Here is a 17,238-nt window from a genome sequence, read left to right on the forward strand (position 1 = left end):
AGTATTTTTGCTTCATCCTGGCACTTTGAATAATCTCTTTTACTTTGATCATTTCTTCTTCTTCTGCTGCTTCAATTTGTATTTTCAACATGGCCGTCTTCTTCGTATTTTTGAACTGAACAAATCGGCACACTTAGCTAAAAGACTCCAAAAGCAGGTTCATAAGCCACAATTATGTTTATTTCTCTGCTATATTAAAGTCCGTTGGAGACAATCCCCGAGTGAAACTTCCCCGCGACATCTGATACTCGGGCCTGGAGGATGTTCTGCCAAACTCTGTAGGAGGCTGCGAAAAGGACAGGCAGCCAAAGACGCGCCGGTCCACACTTTAAGAGAGGCCTATGGGACATGGCAGGACTTCACTGTGCAATTACTAATCAGCATAATCATCTGTTGAGCCAGCGAAGTTCCCTTTGCACAAGGACGAGAGCGAGTTGACATTGGAGATACACGTGTGGGTTTGTCTCTCCGAAAAGTCCAAAGATGTATATTCTCGTAACGGTGCACAGGCCTGCCGATAACCAACGTGAGGATTTTGCCATGGTTTGCTTCAAGGGTATTTATTTATCCGCTTTCCTCACACCGTGGAGACAAAACCGCTTAACTCTCACCTGAACCGAGCACATTTTCTCCAGTTTGGCTTGACCCCAGTCCAAAAGCTTCTGGGAAAAAGCGGTGAAAATAGCAACAAGACTGAGAGGAAAACAATGATGGAAATGTGACCAAAAAGTGAGAAAACATTGACAAAAAAGGGACGAAAAATTGATGGAAAAGTGGCAAAAATGTCACAAGAAATTGACAAGAAATTGACAAAAATGTGACAAAAATGTGACAAAAATGTGACAGAAAAATTCACAAATTGACAAGAAATTGACAAGAAATTGACAAAAAATATGACAAAAAAATGACAAAAATGTGACAAAAAATGTGACAAAAAATGACAAAAATTGACAAAAAAAAGGACAAAAATGTGATAAAAAATTGACAAAAAATTACAAAAAATTGACAAAAAATTGATGAAAAAATTACAAAAATTTGACCAAAAAATTATAAAAATGTGACAAAAAATGTGACCAAAAATGTGACAAAAAATGTGACAAAAATGTGATAAAAATTTGACAAAAATGACAAAAAATGTGACAAAAATGTGATAAAAATTTGACAAAAATGCTACAAAAAATGACAAAAATGGGACAAAAAAATGTCAAAAAATGGGACAAAAAATGACAAAAATGGGACAAAAAAAATCACTAATTGACAAGAAATTGACAAAAAATTGACGAAAAAATTACAAAAATGTGACACAAAAAAGGATAAAAATGTGACAAAAAATGACAAAAATGTGACAAAAAATGGCTAAAAAATTGACAAAAAATGACAAAAATTTGATTAAAAAAATGACAAAAATGTGACAAAAATTGACAAAAAATTCACAAAAAATGATGGAAAAAAAAATTCTGATGACGTGAGGAAAAAGATCCTCGGTTCAGAGTTAAGAGGTTAAAGGGACGAACACGGCGTGAAGCCAAAAACACTGTCAAACTTGTTTATTCCCAGAGTTAAGCCAACAAATCTAAGAAGATCATTCTCTAAAATGCTGCTGTTTGAAATGATCATGGAATGGATCAACCAGAAAATGATGCCTTATGTCAAAAAATCCTGAAACATCCCTTTAACTCGACTAAATCTCTTAATAAAGTCCCACCACTAACAAAAACCGTAGTGGAAAGCGTCCATGTTGACAGGCGGTGTCTGTTGTGTGCCTGGTTAATTGGGGGCCCTTTTGTCCTCGGCCCCCCTTCCATGTCAGTGTGTGTGACTGATGGCTCTGCTCTCTTGTTATTAGTGGACTGACAGCACGGGTTCCTGCAAAGAAAGACCCTCCCTTCTTTGCATTTTGGAGAAATTCTACCGACTCGGGTGTTGTTCTACAGAGATCGCATGTGGGGCTTGTGTAAAAGAGGATGTATTTGAATTAAGTATATCAGTTAAATTAAACTAGCGTCACATCCTGGTTACTGTGTATGCAGCCGACTGGGCAGTGCCGTACTGATAGCGGCAGCCATTTTGAATTCCGAAGCAGCATTATGCAGTACTACAAACATGTAACAATATCTCTACTCAGGATGAAAATGAAAGATTGACAGTGGCATTTTAATGGCCGTGGGAACCCAGGGTGCTGAGGGCGCTGCAGCACCCCCCCCTGGTGGATAGTTTGTGAACTACAGGCAATATCAACCCCTTAACTCCGGCCTGAACCGAGCGCATTTTCTCCAGTTTGGCTTGACCCCCAGTCCAAAAGCTTCTGGAAAAAAGGTGGGAAAATAGCAACAAAACTGAGACGAAAACAAGGATGGAAATGTGACAAAATAGTGAGAAAACATTGACGAAAGATTGAGAAAAAATGGACGAAAAAGTGATAAGAATTTGACAAAAAAATGCGAATAATTTGACGAAAAAGTGACAAAAAATTTACAAAAAATGACAAAAATTAACAAGAAAGTGAGAAAAATTTGACAAAAAATTGAGAAAAAATGGACGAAAAAGTGAGAAAAAATTGACAAAAAAGAAAGAAAAAATTGACGAAAAATTGAGAAAAATTGGACGAAAAAGTGACAAAAAAGTCATGAAAATTTGACAAAAATGAGATGACTGCCCTACAAAAAAAGTGATGGAAAAAAAAGGATTTACTAAAGATCTGCTTCACTCCTCAGACTAAATTAACACATCAAAGAGGAAACAGAAAACCTTTCTCTGTGATTTTTACAGTTTGTCATGTCGACAGAGTCTCAGTTTGAGTCAGTGTTTAAGCTGCTCAAGAAGTTAGCATGCTACCGGTTAGCAACTGTCATCAATCAACTGTCAATGGCTTCAATTATGATTACAGAAAAACAAGGAATCCTGGAAAGTGGAACCTAAAGTTTGGTTTGAACATCATCTTCCAAAAGTCACGGTTAACCTGTTACCACCCGCCTAAACCAAATGCATTCTGTCCTCTTTTGGCTGTGCAACACCTCATTTGAAAGCTAAGACCAACAAAACTGACCTTTTTGTTGCTGTGTTGTGTCACCTTTTGTATGTTTTTTTTTTTTTGTCACATTTTTGTTGAGTTTTTGTCAAATTTTAGTCAAATTTTTGTCAAATTTTTGTCACATTTTTGTTGAATTTTTGTCACATTTTTGTCAAATTTTTGTTGAGTTTTTGTCACATTTTGTTGAATTTGTGTCACATTTTTGTCACATTTTTGTCACATTTTTGCCACATTTTGTTGAGTTTTTGTCACATTTTTGTTGAGTTTTTGTTGAATTTTTGTCACATTTTGTTGAATTTTTGTCACATTTTTGTCACATTTTTGTTGAGTTTTTGTTGAATTTTTGTCACATTTTTGTCACATTTTTGTTGAGTTTTTGTCACATTTTTGTTGAGTTTTTGTCACATTTTTGTTGAATTTTTGTCACATTTTTGTTGAATTTTTGTCTGAATTTTAGTCTGAGTCAGTGTTTAAGCTGCTCAAGAAGTTAGCATGCTACTACACTGAGGAAATACTACAGTTCTGCTCTACAGCTGAAGCTAAATGCTAACCGGTAGCATGCTAGCGTCTTGAGCAGCTTAAACACTGTTTTTTTTCACATAAATGTGCGTCTCTAGGGTCATGTTTTTACTGTTATCTTGAGCAATGATTACGAGTAAATAAAAACGTCACTGTCAATCAGTTCATCCTGAGTAGAGATACTGTTACACGTCGAAGTACTGCATAATTCTACTTCGGTATTCAAAATGGCCGCCATAACAACAAAAGTCACATGACTGAAAAGCATGTATAGCTTTTTTCACTCTTTTTAGATGTTTTTTTTGGTGGACTATTTGACACACACACAGATAAAGTTGAGTCAAAACCTCACTGAATGTTTTGTCTCTGGCACTGGCCTGAAGTTAGCGTTAGCATTATGTTTAGCATTCTCTGTTGTTTACGTTTATATGGGAAGATAAACCACTTTGTACCTCTCTCTGTATCTTCATTTGGTTGAAAATACTAGTTGTGGAGCAGTAAGTGTAGTTCTTTTTCATCCTAGTTTTGAATGAAATATGGTTGAACAAAAATAGTCCAGACCACATGGGATCTCTGTAGAATAACGTTGCTAACCCAGAGCATGCGTTTACTAACTCTTGTTCCGTGTCGGCTCCTGAAATGTGTTGTGTTTTGTGCCTCTCTAACTAAACTGTGGATCCGCACAGAGGGACCAAAGGGAAAGACATCAACACCATCAAGTCCCTGCGTGTGCTGAGGGTTCTGCGGCCGCTCAAGACCATCAAACGCCTGCCCAAGCTCAAGGTCAGACACCCATTCACCGCTCAGTCATCGGGTTTACACAGCCGTGGTCAGAGATTAACCGAGTCTATGATACAATGCTAGGACATGCACGACCTAAACAAGCGTTATGATTACAGAAAAGCAAGGAATCCTGGAAAGTGGAACATAAAGTAACATCATCTTCTTAAAGTCACGGTTAACCTCTTACCACCCGCCTAAACCAAATGCATTCTGTCCTCTTTTGGCTGTGTAACACCTCATTTGAAAGCCACAAAACTGACCTTTTTCCCCGTGTTGTTGCTGTGTTGTGTCACCTTTTGTATGTTTTTTTTGTTTTGTTTTTTCAATTTTGTCACATTTTTGTTGAATTTTTGTTGAATTTTTGTCACATTTTTGTTGAATTTTTGTTGAATTTTTGTCACATTTTTGTTGAATTTTTGTCACATTTTTGTCACATTTTTGTTGAATTTTTGTCATATTTTTGTCACATTTTTGTTACTTTTTTTCAGAAATTTTGTTACATTTTTTGTTGAATTTTTGTTGAATTTTTGTCACATTTTTGTTGATTTTTTGTCACATTTTTGTTGAATTTTTGTCACATTTTTGTCACATTTTTGTTGAAGTTTTGTTGAATTTTTGTCACATTTTTGTCACATTTTTGTTGAGTTTTTGTTGAATTTTTGTTGAGTTTTTGTTACATTTTTGTTACATTTTTGTTGAGTTTTTGTCACTTTTTTTGTTGAATTTTGTCACATTTTTGTTGAAGTTTTGTTGAATTTTTGTCACATTTTTGTCAAATTCTTGTCACATTTTTTTCACATTTTTGTTGAGTTTTTGTCACATTTTTGTTGAGTTTTTGTCACATTTTTGTTGAGTTTTTGTCACATTTTGGTTGAGTTTTTGTCAAATTTTTTTTGCATTTTTGTCACATTTTGTTGAATTTTTGTCACATTTTTGTTGAATTTTTGTCACATTTTGTTGAATTTTTGTCACATTTTTGTTGAGTTTTTGTCACATTTTTGTTGAGTTTTTGTTGAATTTATGTTGAATTTTTGTTGAATTTTTGTTGAGTTTTTGTTGCATTTTGTTGAATTTTTATCACATTTTTGTTGAATTTTTGTCACATTTTTGTTGAATTTTTGTCACATTTTGGTTGAGTTTTTGTCAATTTTTTTTTGCATTTTTGTCACATTTTGTTGAATTTTTGTCACATTTTTGTTGAATTTTTGTCACATTTTGTTGAATTTTTGTCACATTTTTGTTGAATTTTTGTCACATTTTTGTCACATTTTTGTCACATTTTTGTCACATTTTTGTCACATTTTTGTCACATTTTTGTCACATTTTTGGTGCTTTTTTTCCCAAGAATCTTTTTGATTAGGGTAAAGCCAAACTGGAGAAAATGGGATCCGTTCAGGTGGGAGTCAAGACATTAACGAGTGAATTGTTTGCAATAAAATGACTTCTCGACATTCCCCTGAGCGCGCCTCATGAGAAAACAGTCAAAGTGATTGGCATCTTACAATATCCAAATGCCACATCCTAACGAGGTTGTGTTCATTAGCAGTGACGGGCCGGTTCGCTGGACTCCGTGTGCTTCGTTAGTCCTCATCAGAGCTTACAGTGTCATTGTCTGGATCCTGTTCATAATGAGCTCTGTCAGACAAGCTAACGAGGGTGCAGTACTTTTATAAATTCCTGACCAGACATAAGGCCGATATCATTTCATCATGGCATTGCAACAGAGCATTGTTATTGTTGGATTTGACACTCATTACGGAATGTGTGGGTTCTATTTAGAAATAAAACCACACATAACCTCCATAGTTAGAACCAGCTATGACAAAATGTGACAAAAAATGACAAAAATGTGACAAAAAAATGACAAAATGTGACAAAAAATGACAAAATGTGACAAAAAAATTACAAAATGTGACAAAAAATGACAAAAATGTGATAAAAATTTGACAAAAAATGGAAGAAAAAATGACAAAATGTGACAAAAAATTACAAAAATGTGACAAAAAAATTACAAAAATGTGATAAAAATTTGCCAAAAAATGGAAGAAAAAATGACAAAAGTGCGACAAAAAAATGACAAATATGTGACAAAAAAATGACAAAATGTGACAAAAAAATGACAAAATGTGACAAAAAATTACAAAAATGTGACAAAAATTTGACAAAAAATGGAAGAAAAAATGACAAAAGTGCGACAAAAAAATGACAAAAATGTGATAAAAACTTGACAAAAAATGGAAGGAAAAATTACAAAAATGTCACACAAAAAATTACAAAATGTGACTAAAAAAATTACAAAAATGTGACCAAAAAATGAAAAAAAATTGATAAAAATTTGACAAAAAATGGAAGAAAAAATGACAAAATTTGACAAAAAATGACAAAATGTGACAAAAAATGACAAAAATTTGATAAAAATTTGTCAAAAAATGGAAGAAAAAATGACAAAAGTGCGACAAAAAAATGAGAAATATGTGACAAAAAATGACAAAAATTTGATAAAAATTTGTCAAAAAATGGAAGAAAAAATGACAAAAGTGCGACAAAAAAATGAGAAATATGTGACAAAAAAATGACAAAATGTGACAAAAAATTACAAAAATGTGACAAAAAAATTACAAAAATGTGATAAAAATTTGACAAAAAATGGAAGAAAAAATGACAAAAGTGCGACAAAAAAGTGACAAAAATGTGACAAAAATTTGACAAAAAATGGAAGAAAAAATGACAAAAGTGCGACAAAAAAATGACAACAATGTGATAAAAATTTGACAAAAAATGGAAGAAAAAATGACAAAATGTGACAAAAAATTACAAAAATATGACAAAAAACATTACAAAAATGTGATAAAAATTTGACAAAAAATGGAAGAAAAAATGACAAAAGTGCAACAAAAAAATTACAAAAATGTGATAAAAATTTGACAAAAAATGGAAGAAAAAATTACAAAAATGTCACACAAAAAATTACAAAATGTGACAAAAAAATTACAAAATATGACAAAAAATTACAAAAATGTGACCAAAAAATGAAAAAAATGTGTTAAAAATTTGACAAAAAATGGAAGAAAAAATTACAAAAATGTCACACAAAAAATTACAAAATGTGACAAAAAAATTACAAAATGTGACAAAAAAAATGAAAAAAATGTGACCAAAAAAAGACAAAAAATTGATTAAAAAAAATGACAAAAATGTGACCAAAAAATGAAAAAAATGTGTTAAAAATTTGACAAAAAATGGAAGAAAAAATTACAAAAATGTCACACAAAAAATTACAAAATGTGACAAAAAAATTACAAAATGTGACAAAAAAAATGAAAAAAATGTGACCAAAAAAAGACAAAAAATTGATTTAAAAAAATGACAAAAATGTGACAAAAAAATTACGAAAATGACAAAAAAGTTGTTTTTTTTTGCACTAAATTTCTACAGTTGTTGGTTTTGTTCTACTAAAACTCGGCTTCTTCCATAGTTACCATTTGTTTTAATATAGCATGTTATTTGCATAGATAGTTAAAACAAAAATTACACCGATACTTCAGAGCAAAACTGTAAATGTCCACCCCTGATTAGATCCTTTTTAGTCCTTGCTCTTCATCTGTTTGTCTCGGACAGTTAGTCGTATGTGGTTTTCGACATCCCTGCTCTGAACAAAGGAGTTTTGGGAGGAGTCTATTTTTAACGTCCGGTGTTGAGCGGGACACAAGCTGAGCGTGATGACGAGGGGAAAACAGGCTGTGGCTCTGGTTCATTATTTTGTAGCACTAACTTTTCATTTGGGCTCAGAGTCCCAGAGCTACAGCCAAATCTAACCAACAGCCTGTGATTAACAACACTTTAGATTTATCCTTCATTTACTAGATCATTTAAAAATATTTATTGTACAATTTAGTCTATATTTGTATTTTACCTCCCATGTATTAAATGTGAGCAAATTGGAAATAAATTCACAGTAGTCTCTATATATAGGCCATATAACATTTTTACCTACATAAGAGTACCTTTAAAGTACTGGATCCATATGGAGTATCAATAAGAGTAGTAGTTTTGATAAATCCTTAACCCCTGAACTCCCACCTGAACCGAGCACATTTTCTCCAGTTTGGCTTTACCCCAATCCAAAAGCTTCTGGAAAAAAGGTGTGAAAATAGCAACAAAACTGAGACGAAAACAATGATGGAAATGTGACAAAATAGTGACAAAAAATTGATGAAAAAGTGGCAAAAATGTCACAAGAAATTGACAAAAAATGGAAGGAAAAAAGATAAAAGTGCGACAAAAAAATGACAAAATGTGACAAAAAAATGACAAAAAATGTGACAAAAATGTGATAAAAATTACAAAAATGTGATAAAAATTTGACAAAAAAATTACAAAAATGTGACGAAAAAATTACAAAAATGTGATAAAAATTTGACAAAAAATGGAAGAAAAAATTACAAAAATGTCACACAAAAAATGACAAAAATGTGATAAAAATTTGACCAAAAAAATTACAAAAATGTGACAAAAATGTGACAAAAAAATTACAAAAATGTGGCAAAAATGTGACAAAATGTGACAAAAAAATGACAAAAATGTGACAAAAAAATGACAAAAATGTGACCAAAAAATGACAGAAATGTAACAAAAAAATGACAAAAATGAGTTGAATACCCAACAAAAAAAAGATGTTAGTGATAGTTGAGTAGATGATAGATGATAGTTAAGAGGTTAAAGGGACTAGATGGAGTTGTAAAATGAGCCCAGACCTAGTCACCACAACTACTGCGAAAATCCTGCACTGCCACTCAAAACGAGCTTAATATAGAAACTGCAGTTACGCTTAAGACCTGAGGTGGCAGTAGTGAGTATAAAATGACAACTTGCATCTAGTCCCTGTGACAATAAAACCAAGACAGCCTCAATCTGAGAGTCAATTTGACCCAAAGCAACACATTTTACTGAAAAATATAGCATTTCCTATAAAAGTTATGTTACATTTTCCCCTTTTTTCAATCTGAAATAGTTCCCCGTACCCCCTGCTAGGTCCTCAAGTACGCTGATGTCTTTTGCCCCTGATCCAGTGCGTTACAGAGGAAAAGTGATGTCACAGTCTGGTTGCGCTGTGCAGGCCCTGAGTTTAAGCACAGCATTATTGTGTCAGTCCGTCAGTGCAGCAGCGGTGACAGAGGCTGTGGGTGTGAATGGGGGAGATGAGTGATTCAGATGGGACGTGGCAGCTCTGTGACGGACGGACGGACAGACAGACTGACTGGTGCAGGATTCACCATCGCACGGCTCACTCATGTCAACACGGAGCCCGGACGACTGACAGAGGGAGGCTGACAGGGGCACACGCGAGGACAAGGATGCATATGTTCAGAAGATCGAAATGTAGAGCTTCGATAGGAAAACATTCACAGGAAACGGCAGATGATGCTACAGAATCTACTCCTCGTCTGTCCTTTAAAATATCAGTGCTGAGGTGTATGATTAGTTATGTGTGATGTCTCCACTTTAACCTCTTGACTCCCACCTGAACGAATCCCATTTTCTCCAGTTTGGCTTTAATCAAAAAGGTGCTTGGGAAAAAGCACCAAAACAGCCACAAAAAAATGAGAAAATAACAAGGATGTAAACGCAACAAAAAAGTGACAAAAACTCAACAAAAATGTGAAAAAAATTCAACAAAAAATAACAAAAATTCAACAAAAAAGTGACAAAAATTCAACAAAAATGTGACAAAAATTCAACAAAAATTCAACAAAAATTCAACAAAAATGCAACAAAAAAATGACAAAAACTCAACAAAAATGTGACAAAAAATCAACCAAAAAATGACAAAAATTTTTAAAAAAAGTGACAAAAATTCAACAAAAAAGTGACAAAAATGTGACAAAAATTCTACAAAATGTGACAAAAATTCAACAAAAATTCAACAAAAATGCAACAAAAAAATGACAAAAACTCAACCAAAAAATGACAAAAGTTCAAAAAAAATGTGACAAAAATTCAACAAAAATGTGACAAAAATGTGACAAAAAATCAACCAAAAAATCAAAAAAAATCAAAAAAAAAGTGACAAAAATTCAACAAAAAAGTGACAAAAATTCAACAAAAAAGTGACAAAAATTCAACAAAAAAGTGACAAAAATTCAACAAAAATGTGACAAAAATGTGACAAAAATTCAACAAAAAAGTGACAAAAATTCAACAAAAAAGTGACAAAAATTCAACAAAAATGTGACAAAAATGTGACAAAAATTCAACAAAAAAGTGACAAAAATTCAACAAAAAAGTGACAAAAAGTCAACAAAAAAATGACAAAAAATCAACAAAAATGTGACAAAAATTCAACAAAAATGTGACAAAAATGTGACAAAAAATCAACCAAAAAATAAAAAAAAATCAAAAAAAAAGTGACAAAAATTCAACAAAAAAGTGACAAAAATTCAACAAAAAAGTGACAAAAATTCAACAAAAAAGTGACAAAAATTCAACAAAAATGTGACAAAAATGTGACAAAAATTCAACAAAAAAGTGACAAAAATTCAACAAAAAAGTGACAAAAATTCAACAAAAATGTGACAAAAATGTGACAAAAATTCAACAAAAAAGTGACAAAAATTCAACAAAAAAGTGACAAAAAGTCAACAAAAAAATGACAAAAAATCAACAAAAATGTGACCAAAAAAAAAATCCATAAAGGTGACACAACACAGCAACAACGCGAGGAAAAAGATCAGTTTTGTGGGTCTTAACTTTCAAATGAGGTGTTACACAGACCTATATAACAGCCTAAGAGGACAGAATGCATTTGGTAAGAGGTTAAAACCCGTGTTAATCCAGAAATCACGCACCCTAGTGTTCGCTCCAGTCGTGTCCAGAGTGCGTGAGTGTCCGTCTGTGTTGCAGGCGGTGTTTGACTGTGTGGTGAACTCCCTGAAGAACGTGCTGAACATCCTCATCGTCTACATCCTCTTCATGTTCATCTTCGCCGTCATCGCGGTGCAGCTCTTCAAAGGCAAGTTCTTCTACTGCACCGACGAGTCCAAGGGCCTGGAGAAGGACTGCAGGTAAACTCACCTACACTCGCCTATTTTTACATGATTATAGACCAGACATTTGGAAATATCAGTCAAAAATATCGGCCAAGCAATATCGGCCTGAGAAAAACCCATATGTGCTCCACCGTGTGCCTTTGTTTATTTTCTCAGCCTAGTTTAAGGTGTGCAGTTTATAATGAAGCCACCGCTAATGTTATTTCTTTTCTTTGAGTTGGCTGCCGCACATATCACTCCATTCAGAGTCCCGGGCAGGGTTGCCAGATCTGGGCAGCCAAACTCGGCCAATAAATATGACTTATTTTCAGTATTGTTTACTATTTAACCGAGCCTTGATTTTGTCATTCAAAATAGTGATTTTGATCAAAAATGATAAAATAACTTTAACCTCTTAACTCCCACCTGAACGGATCCCATTTTCTCCAGTTTGGCTTTGCCCTAATCAAAAAGCTTCTTGAGAAAAAAGCGCTAAAACAGCCACAACAAATGAGAAGAAAACAAGGATGTAAACGCAACAAAAATGTGACAAAAATGGAACAAAAATGTGACAAAAATGGAACAAAAATGTGACAAAATCTCAACAAAAAATGACAAAAATTCAACAAAAATGTGACAAAAATGTGACAAAAACTCAACAAAAATGTGACAAAAATGTGACAAAATCTCAACAAAAAAATGACAAAAATTCAACAAAAAAGTGACAAAAACTCAACAAAAATGTGACAAAAATTCAACAAAAATGTGACAAAAATTCAACAAAAATGTGACAAAAATTAAACAAAAAAGTGACAAAAACTCAACAAAAATGTGACAAAAACTCAACAAAAATGTGACAAAAATTCAACAAAAATGTGACAAAAATTCAACAAAAATGTGACAAAAATTCAACAAAAAAATGACAAAAACTCAACAAAAATGTGACAAAAATTCAACAAAAATGTGACAAAAATTCAACAAAAAAGTGACAAAAATTCAACAAAAATGTGACAAAAATGTGACAAAAACTCAACAAAAATTCAACAAAAAAGTGACAAAAACTCAACAAAAAAATGACAAAAATTCAACAAAAAAGTGACAAAAACTCAACAAAAATGTGACAAAAATTCAACAAAAATGTGACAAAAATTAAACAAAAATGTGACAAAAATTCAACAAAAAAATGACAAAAACTCAACAAAAATGTGACAAAAATTCAACAAAAATGTGACAAAAATGTGACAAAAATGTGACAAAAATTCAACAAAAAAGTGACAAAAACTCAACAAAAATGTGACAAAAATTCAACAAAATGTGACAAAAATTCAACAAAAATTCTACAAAAATGTGACAAAAATGTGACAAAAATGGAACAAAAATGTGACAAAAATTCAACAAAAATGTGACAAAAATGTGACAAAAATGTGACAAAAATGTGACAAAAATTCAACAAAAATTCAACAAAAAAGTGACAAAAACTCAACAAAAATGTGACAAAAATTCAACAAAAATGTGACAAAAATTCAACAAAAAAATGACAAAATTCAACAAAAATGTGACAAAAATTCAACAAAAATGTGACAAAAATTCAACAAAAATGTGACAAAAATTCAACAAAATGTGACAAAAATTCAACAAAAATTAAACAAAAAAGTGACAAAAATTCTACAAAAATGTGACAAAAATGTGACAAAAATGGAACAAAAATGTGACAAAAATTCAACAAAAATGTGACAAAATCTCAACAAAAAAATGACAAAAATTAAACAAAAAAGTGACAAAAATTCTACAAAAATGTGACAAAAAAGTGACAAAAATTCAACAAAAAAGTGACAAAAACTCAACAAAAAAAAGCCGCCCACCTGGCACCCCTGGTCCCGGACTGCTGCGTGCGTCTCCTGCACTGCTCACACAATCTCCTGTCGTGCCAATAATCTAGCCTCCGACTCGATCCACATGTACTACGTCCTACACACAGATGAAGATGAGCCGTGTGCTGCTTGTAAAGAGTAAAGAGTTGTCTGCCGCTTGAGGTCGTCCATTGTGTTTGTTTTGGATCATTTGTAGACGCCTTCTTTCTTCCACATGCGGTGTTACGTTCAACGACCTCCTTTTGCATGTTTGTACGATCCGTTAAACTCCGCCTGTGTCCGTGTCAGGGGGCAGTTCCTGGACTATAACCGCGACGACGTGGCGGCTGAGCCCAGAGAGTGGAGGAAGTACGAGTTCCACTATGACAACGTGCTGTGGGCGTTTCTCACTCTCTTCACCGTGTCCACCGGAGAAGGCTGGCCCCTGTAAGTGCAGCTTCACTCTCTTTGCAAACAGATACTTTACATCATGTTATTATGTCATTCCCTCATTAAAAACATGCCTGAAGTGTTGCCTTGGCACATTCACGTATTTTTGAGTAATCTGTAAAAACTCTGATGGCGGCCATTTTAGGGATAGGTTTGCCTGAGTCCTCCTAGGAACGCCCCCACCTCCTGGAGACGCCTCCGAGCTTTCGTCACCAGCCGAGTAACCAACCACTGCTCCTCAGTAGAACCCCCTCCCCACAGTGTCCAGCAGGGCCGTGGGAACCCAGGGGTACTGAGGGCGCTGCAGCACCCCCTGGTGGATAGTTTGTGAACTGCAGACAATATCAACCCCTTAACTCCCACCTGAACCAAGCACATTTTCTCCAGTTTGGCTTTACCCCAGTCCAAAAGGTGTGAAAATAGCGACAAAACTGAGACGAAAACAAGGATGAAAATGTGAAAAAAGTGAGCAAACATTGACGAAAAAGTGACAAAAAATGGGGGAAAAATGGACAAAAATTTGACGAAAAATTGAGAAAAAATGGACGAAAAAGTAACAAAAAAATTACAAAAAAATACAAAAAAGTCACGAAAATTTGACAAAAAAAGTGACAAAATGTGACAAAAATGTGATAAAAATTTGACAAAAAAATTACAAAAAATGACAAAAATGTGATATAATTTTGACCAAAAAATGACAAAATTGTGACAAAAAATTGATAAAAAATGACAAAAATGTGATAAAATTTTGACCAAATAATGACAAAAATGTGACAAAAATTGGATAAAAAAATGACAAAAATGTGACAAAAAAATTACCAAAAAATGACAAAAATGTGATAAAAAATTGACAAAAATGTGACAAAAAAATGACAAAAATGTGAAGAAAAAATTGACAAAAAAAAGACAAAAATGTGATAAAATTTTGACCAAAAAATGACAAAAATGTGACAAAAAATGACAAAATTTTGACAAAAATGGATAAAAAATTGACAAATAAATGACCAAAAAATGACAAAAATGTGACAAAAAATGTGACAAAAAAATGAAAAAAATGACAATAATGTGATAATAATTTGACAAAAAATGACAAAAATGTGTCAAAAAAATTACAAAAAAATGACAAAAAAGTGACAAAAAATTGACAAAAAAATGACAAAAATGTGACAAAAATGAGTTGAGCACCCAACAAAAAAATGATGGAAAAAAAAAATCTGATGACGTGAGGAAAAAGATCCTCTCGGTTCAGGCGGGAGTTAAGAGGTTAAAGAGACAGAGGCCTATTTCAAGACATTCAGCACCGCCATTTTGAGAGAGCAATTTTACACAAGGCAGTTTCTTTAATCTCCTGCATTTACAAACCAACAGAAGGCTGTGTCATCAAAACTCACAGTGATGTTCTTCTCTTTTATCGGTGTAACTGTCTGCCGTGAGTCATTCGCAGCCGTCTCACCTGCTGAGTGTAAATGATGTCTGGGTCGTAATGAGTGTATTCTCTGAAGTGGCAATCAGGACTCCTCACAGCTGCTCTTGTGTGGCTTTGTGAGAGCACTGAACACAGTCATCAGCAGCTTTTTGTTTACGTATCATCACCTGTAACACAGCTGCACACAGAGCCCTCAGTGCAGAGCTAATCAGTAATAAGACTGAGGCCCCAAGAGGACTAATGTTACCAAACTTTAGGTACTACGTAACTTGTTTACCTTAACCTCGTAACTCCCACCTGAACATGTTTTCTGCAAATTCTCCAAATCTAAAAGCTTCTTCAAAACAGAGGCAAAAAGCGAGAAGAAAATGAGGATGTAAACGCAATAAAAAAAAAGGTAAAAAGTAACCAAAGGAAGCGATAAAAATGACAAAAACTCAACAAAAAAGTGACAAAAATCCAGCAAAAAAGTGACAAATATCGAGCAAAAAAAGACAAAAATCCAGCAAAAAAAGTGACAAAAATCCTGCAAAAAAGTGACAAAAATAGGGTAAAAAAAGACAAAAATCCAGCAGAAAAAATGACAAAAATCCAGCAAAAAAGTGACAAAAATCCAGCATAAAAAAGACAAAAATTCAACAAAAAAAGTGACAAAAATCCAGCATAAAAAAGACAAAAATCCAACAAAAAAGTGACAAAAATCCAGCAAAAAAAGATAAAAATCCAGCAAAAAAAGATAAAAATCCAGCAAAAAAAAAGATAAAAATCCAGCAAAAAAAGACAAAAATCCAGCAAAAAAAAGATAAAAATCCAGCAAAAAAAAAGATAAAAATCCAGCAAAAAAAAGATAAAAATCCAGCAAAAAAAGATAAAAATCCAGCAAAAAAAAGATAAAAATCCAACAAAAAAAATGACAAAAATCCAGCAAAAATGTTGCAAAAATCCAGCAAAAAAGAGACAAAAATCCAACAAAAAAGTGACAAAAATCCAGCAAAAAAGTGACAAAAATCCAGCATAAAAAAGAGAAAAATCCAACAAAAAAGTGACAAAAATCCAGCAAAAAAGTGACAAAAATCCAGCAAAAAAGTGCCAAAAATCCAGCAAAAAAGTGACAAAAATCCAGCAAAAAAAGTGACAAAAATCCAGCAAAAAAGTAAAAAAAAATCCAGCAGAAAAAATGACAAAAATCCAACAAAAAAGTTACAAAAATCCAGCAAAAGAGTGACAAAAATCCAGCAAAAAAGTGACAAAAATCCAGCAAAAAAGTTACAAAAATCCAGCAAAAGAGTGACAAAAATCCAGCAAAAAAAGACAACAATGCCAAAGAGGAGAGAATGCATTTGGTTTTGGCGGGTGGTAAGAGGTTAAGGATGTGAGTAAGTCATTGTGATGTTTGCTGAATTATAGACACAGTCAGATCTGAGATGAGACGCTGAAGTTTCCACTGTTCTGATCCTCTGATATCTCATGGTTCCGTCTCTGTCCAGGGTCCTGAAACACTCCATGGATGCCACCTACGAGGACCAGGGCCCCAGCCCGGGATTCCGCATGGAGACCTCCATCTTCTATGTGGTCTACTTCGTGGTCTTCCCCTTCTTCTTCGTCAACATCTTCGTGGCTCTGATCATCATCACGTTTCAGGAGCAGGGGGACAAGGCCATGTCCGACTGCAGCCTGGAGAAAAACGAGGTATCGTGTGCGCAATAGTCCGCAAAGGTCTAAAACTAATCATTGATGCTGTGTTTGAGGAAATTGTTAATGTGGTAATAATGTTGCTGTCTTTGTTGGACATTATGGACTGATTTGGGATGTGAGAAAAGTGTGATTGTCCTCACTCCTTTTTAACCTCTTAACTCCCGCCTGAACCGAGAGGATCTTTTTCCTCACGTCATCAGATTTTTTTTTTCCATCATTTGTTGTTGGGTGTTCAACTCATTTTTGTAGCTTTTTTGGCCTTTTTTTGTCATTTTTTGCCACATTTGCCATTTTTTTGTCATTTTTTTATCACATTTTTGTCACATTTTTTGTCAAATGTTTTGAAGGTTTTTTTGTCAAAATTTTATTGCATTTTTGTATTTTTTTTTGTCACATTTTTGTCACTTTTTTTGTCAACTTTTTATTAAATTTGTGTCATTTTTTTATCGAATCTTTGTC

The 17,238-nt window shown here is 33.4% G+C and overlaps 1 protein-coding gene across 1 annotated transcript in view; it reads left to right on the forward strand.

Annotated features, from left to right (window-relative positions):
• Nucleotides 1-17,238, forward strand: part of LOC306981569 (putative voltage-dependent N-type calcium channel subunit alpha-1B) — a gene marked incomplete at its 3' end in the record, with an annotated part of 221,568 nt that overhangs the window by 141,406 nt on the left and 62,924 nt on the right. Inside the window, exons 23-26 of the mRNA XM_079581177.1 lie at nt 4,237-4,333; nt 11,234-11,394; nt 13,518-13,655; nt 16,572-16,773. Of these exons, the coding sequence (XP_079437303.1) occupies nt 4,237-4,333; nt 11,234-11,394; nt 13,518-13,655; nt 16,572-16,773 (598 nt within the window). The remainder of the gene's footprint in view (nt 1-4,236; nt 4,334-11,233; nt 11,395-13,517; nt 13,656-16,571; nt 16,774-17,238) is intronic.

Source organism: Gobius niger (assembly GCF_951799975.1).
Source record: "Gobius niger genome assembly, chromosome: 22".
NCBI classification, from domain to species: Eukaryota; Metazoa; Chordata; class Actinopteri; order Gobiiformes; family Gobiidae; genus Gobius; species Gobius niger.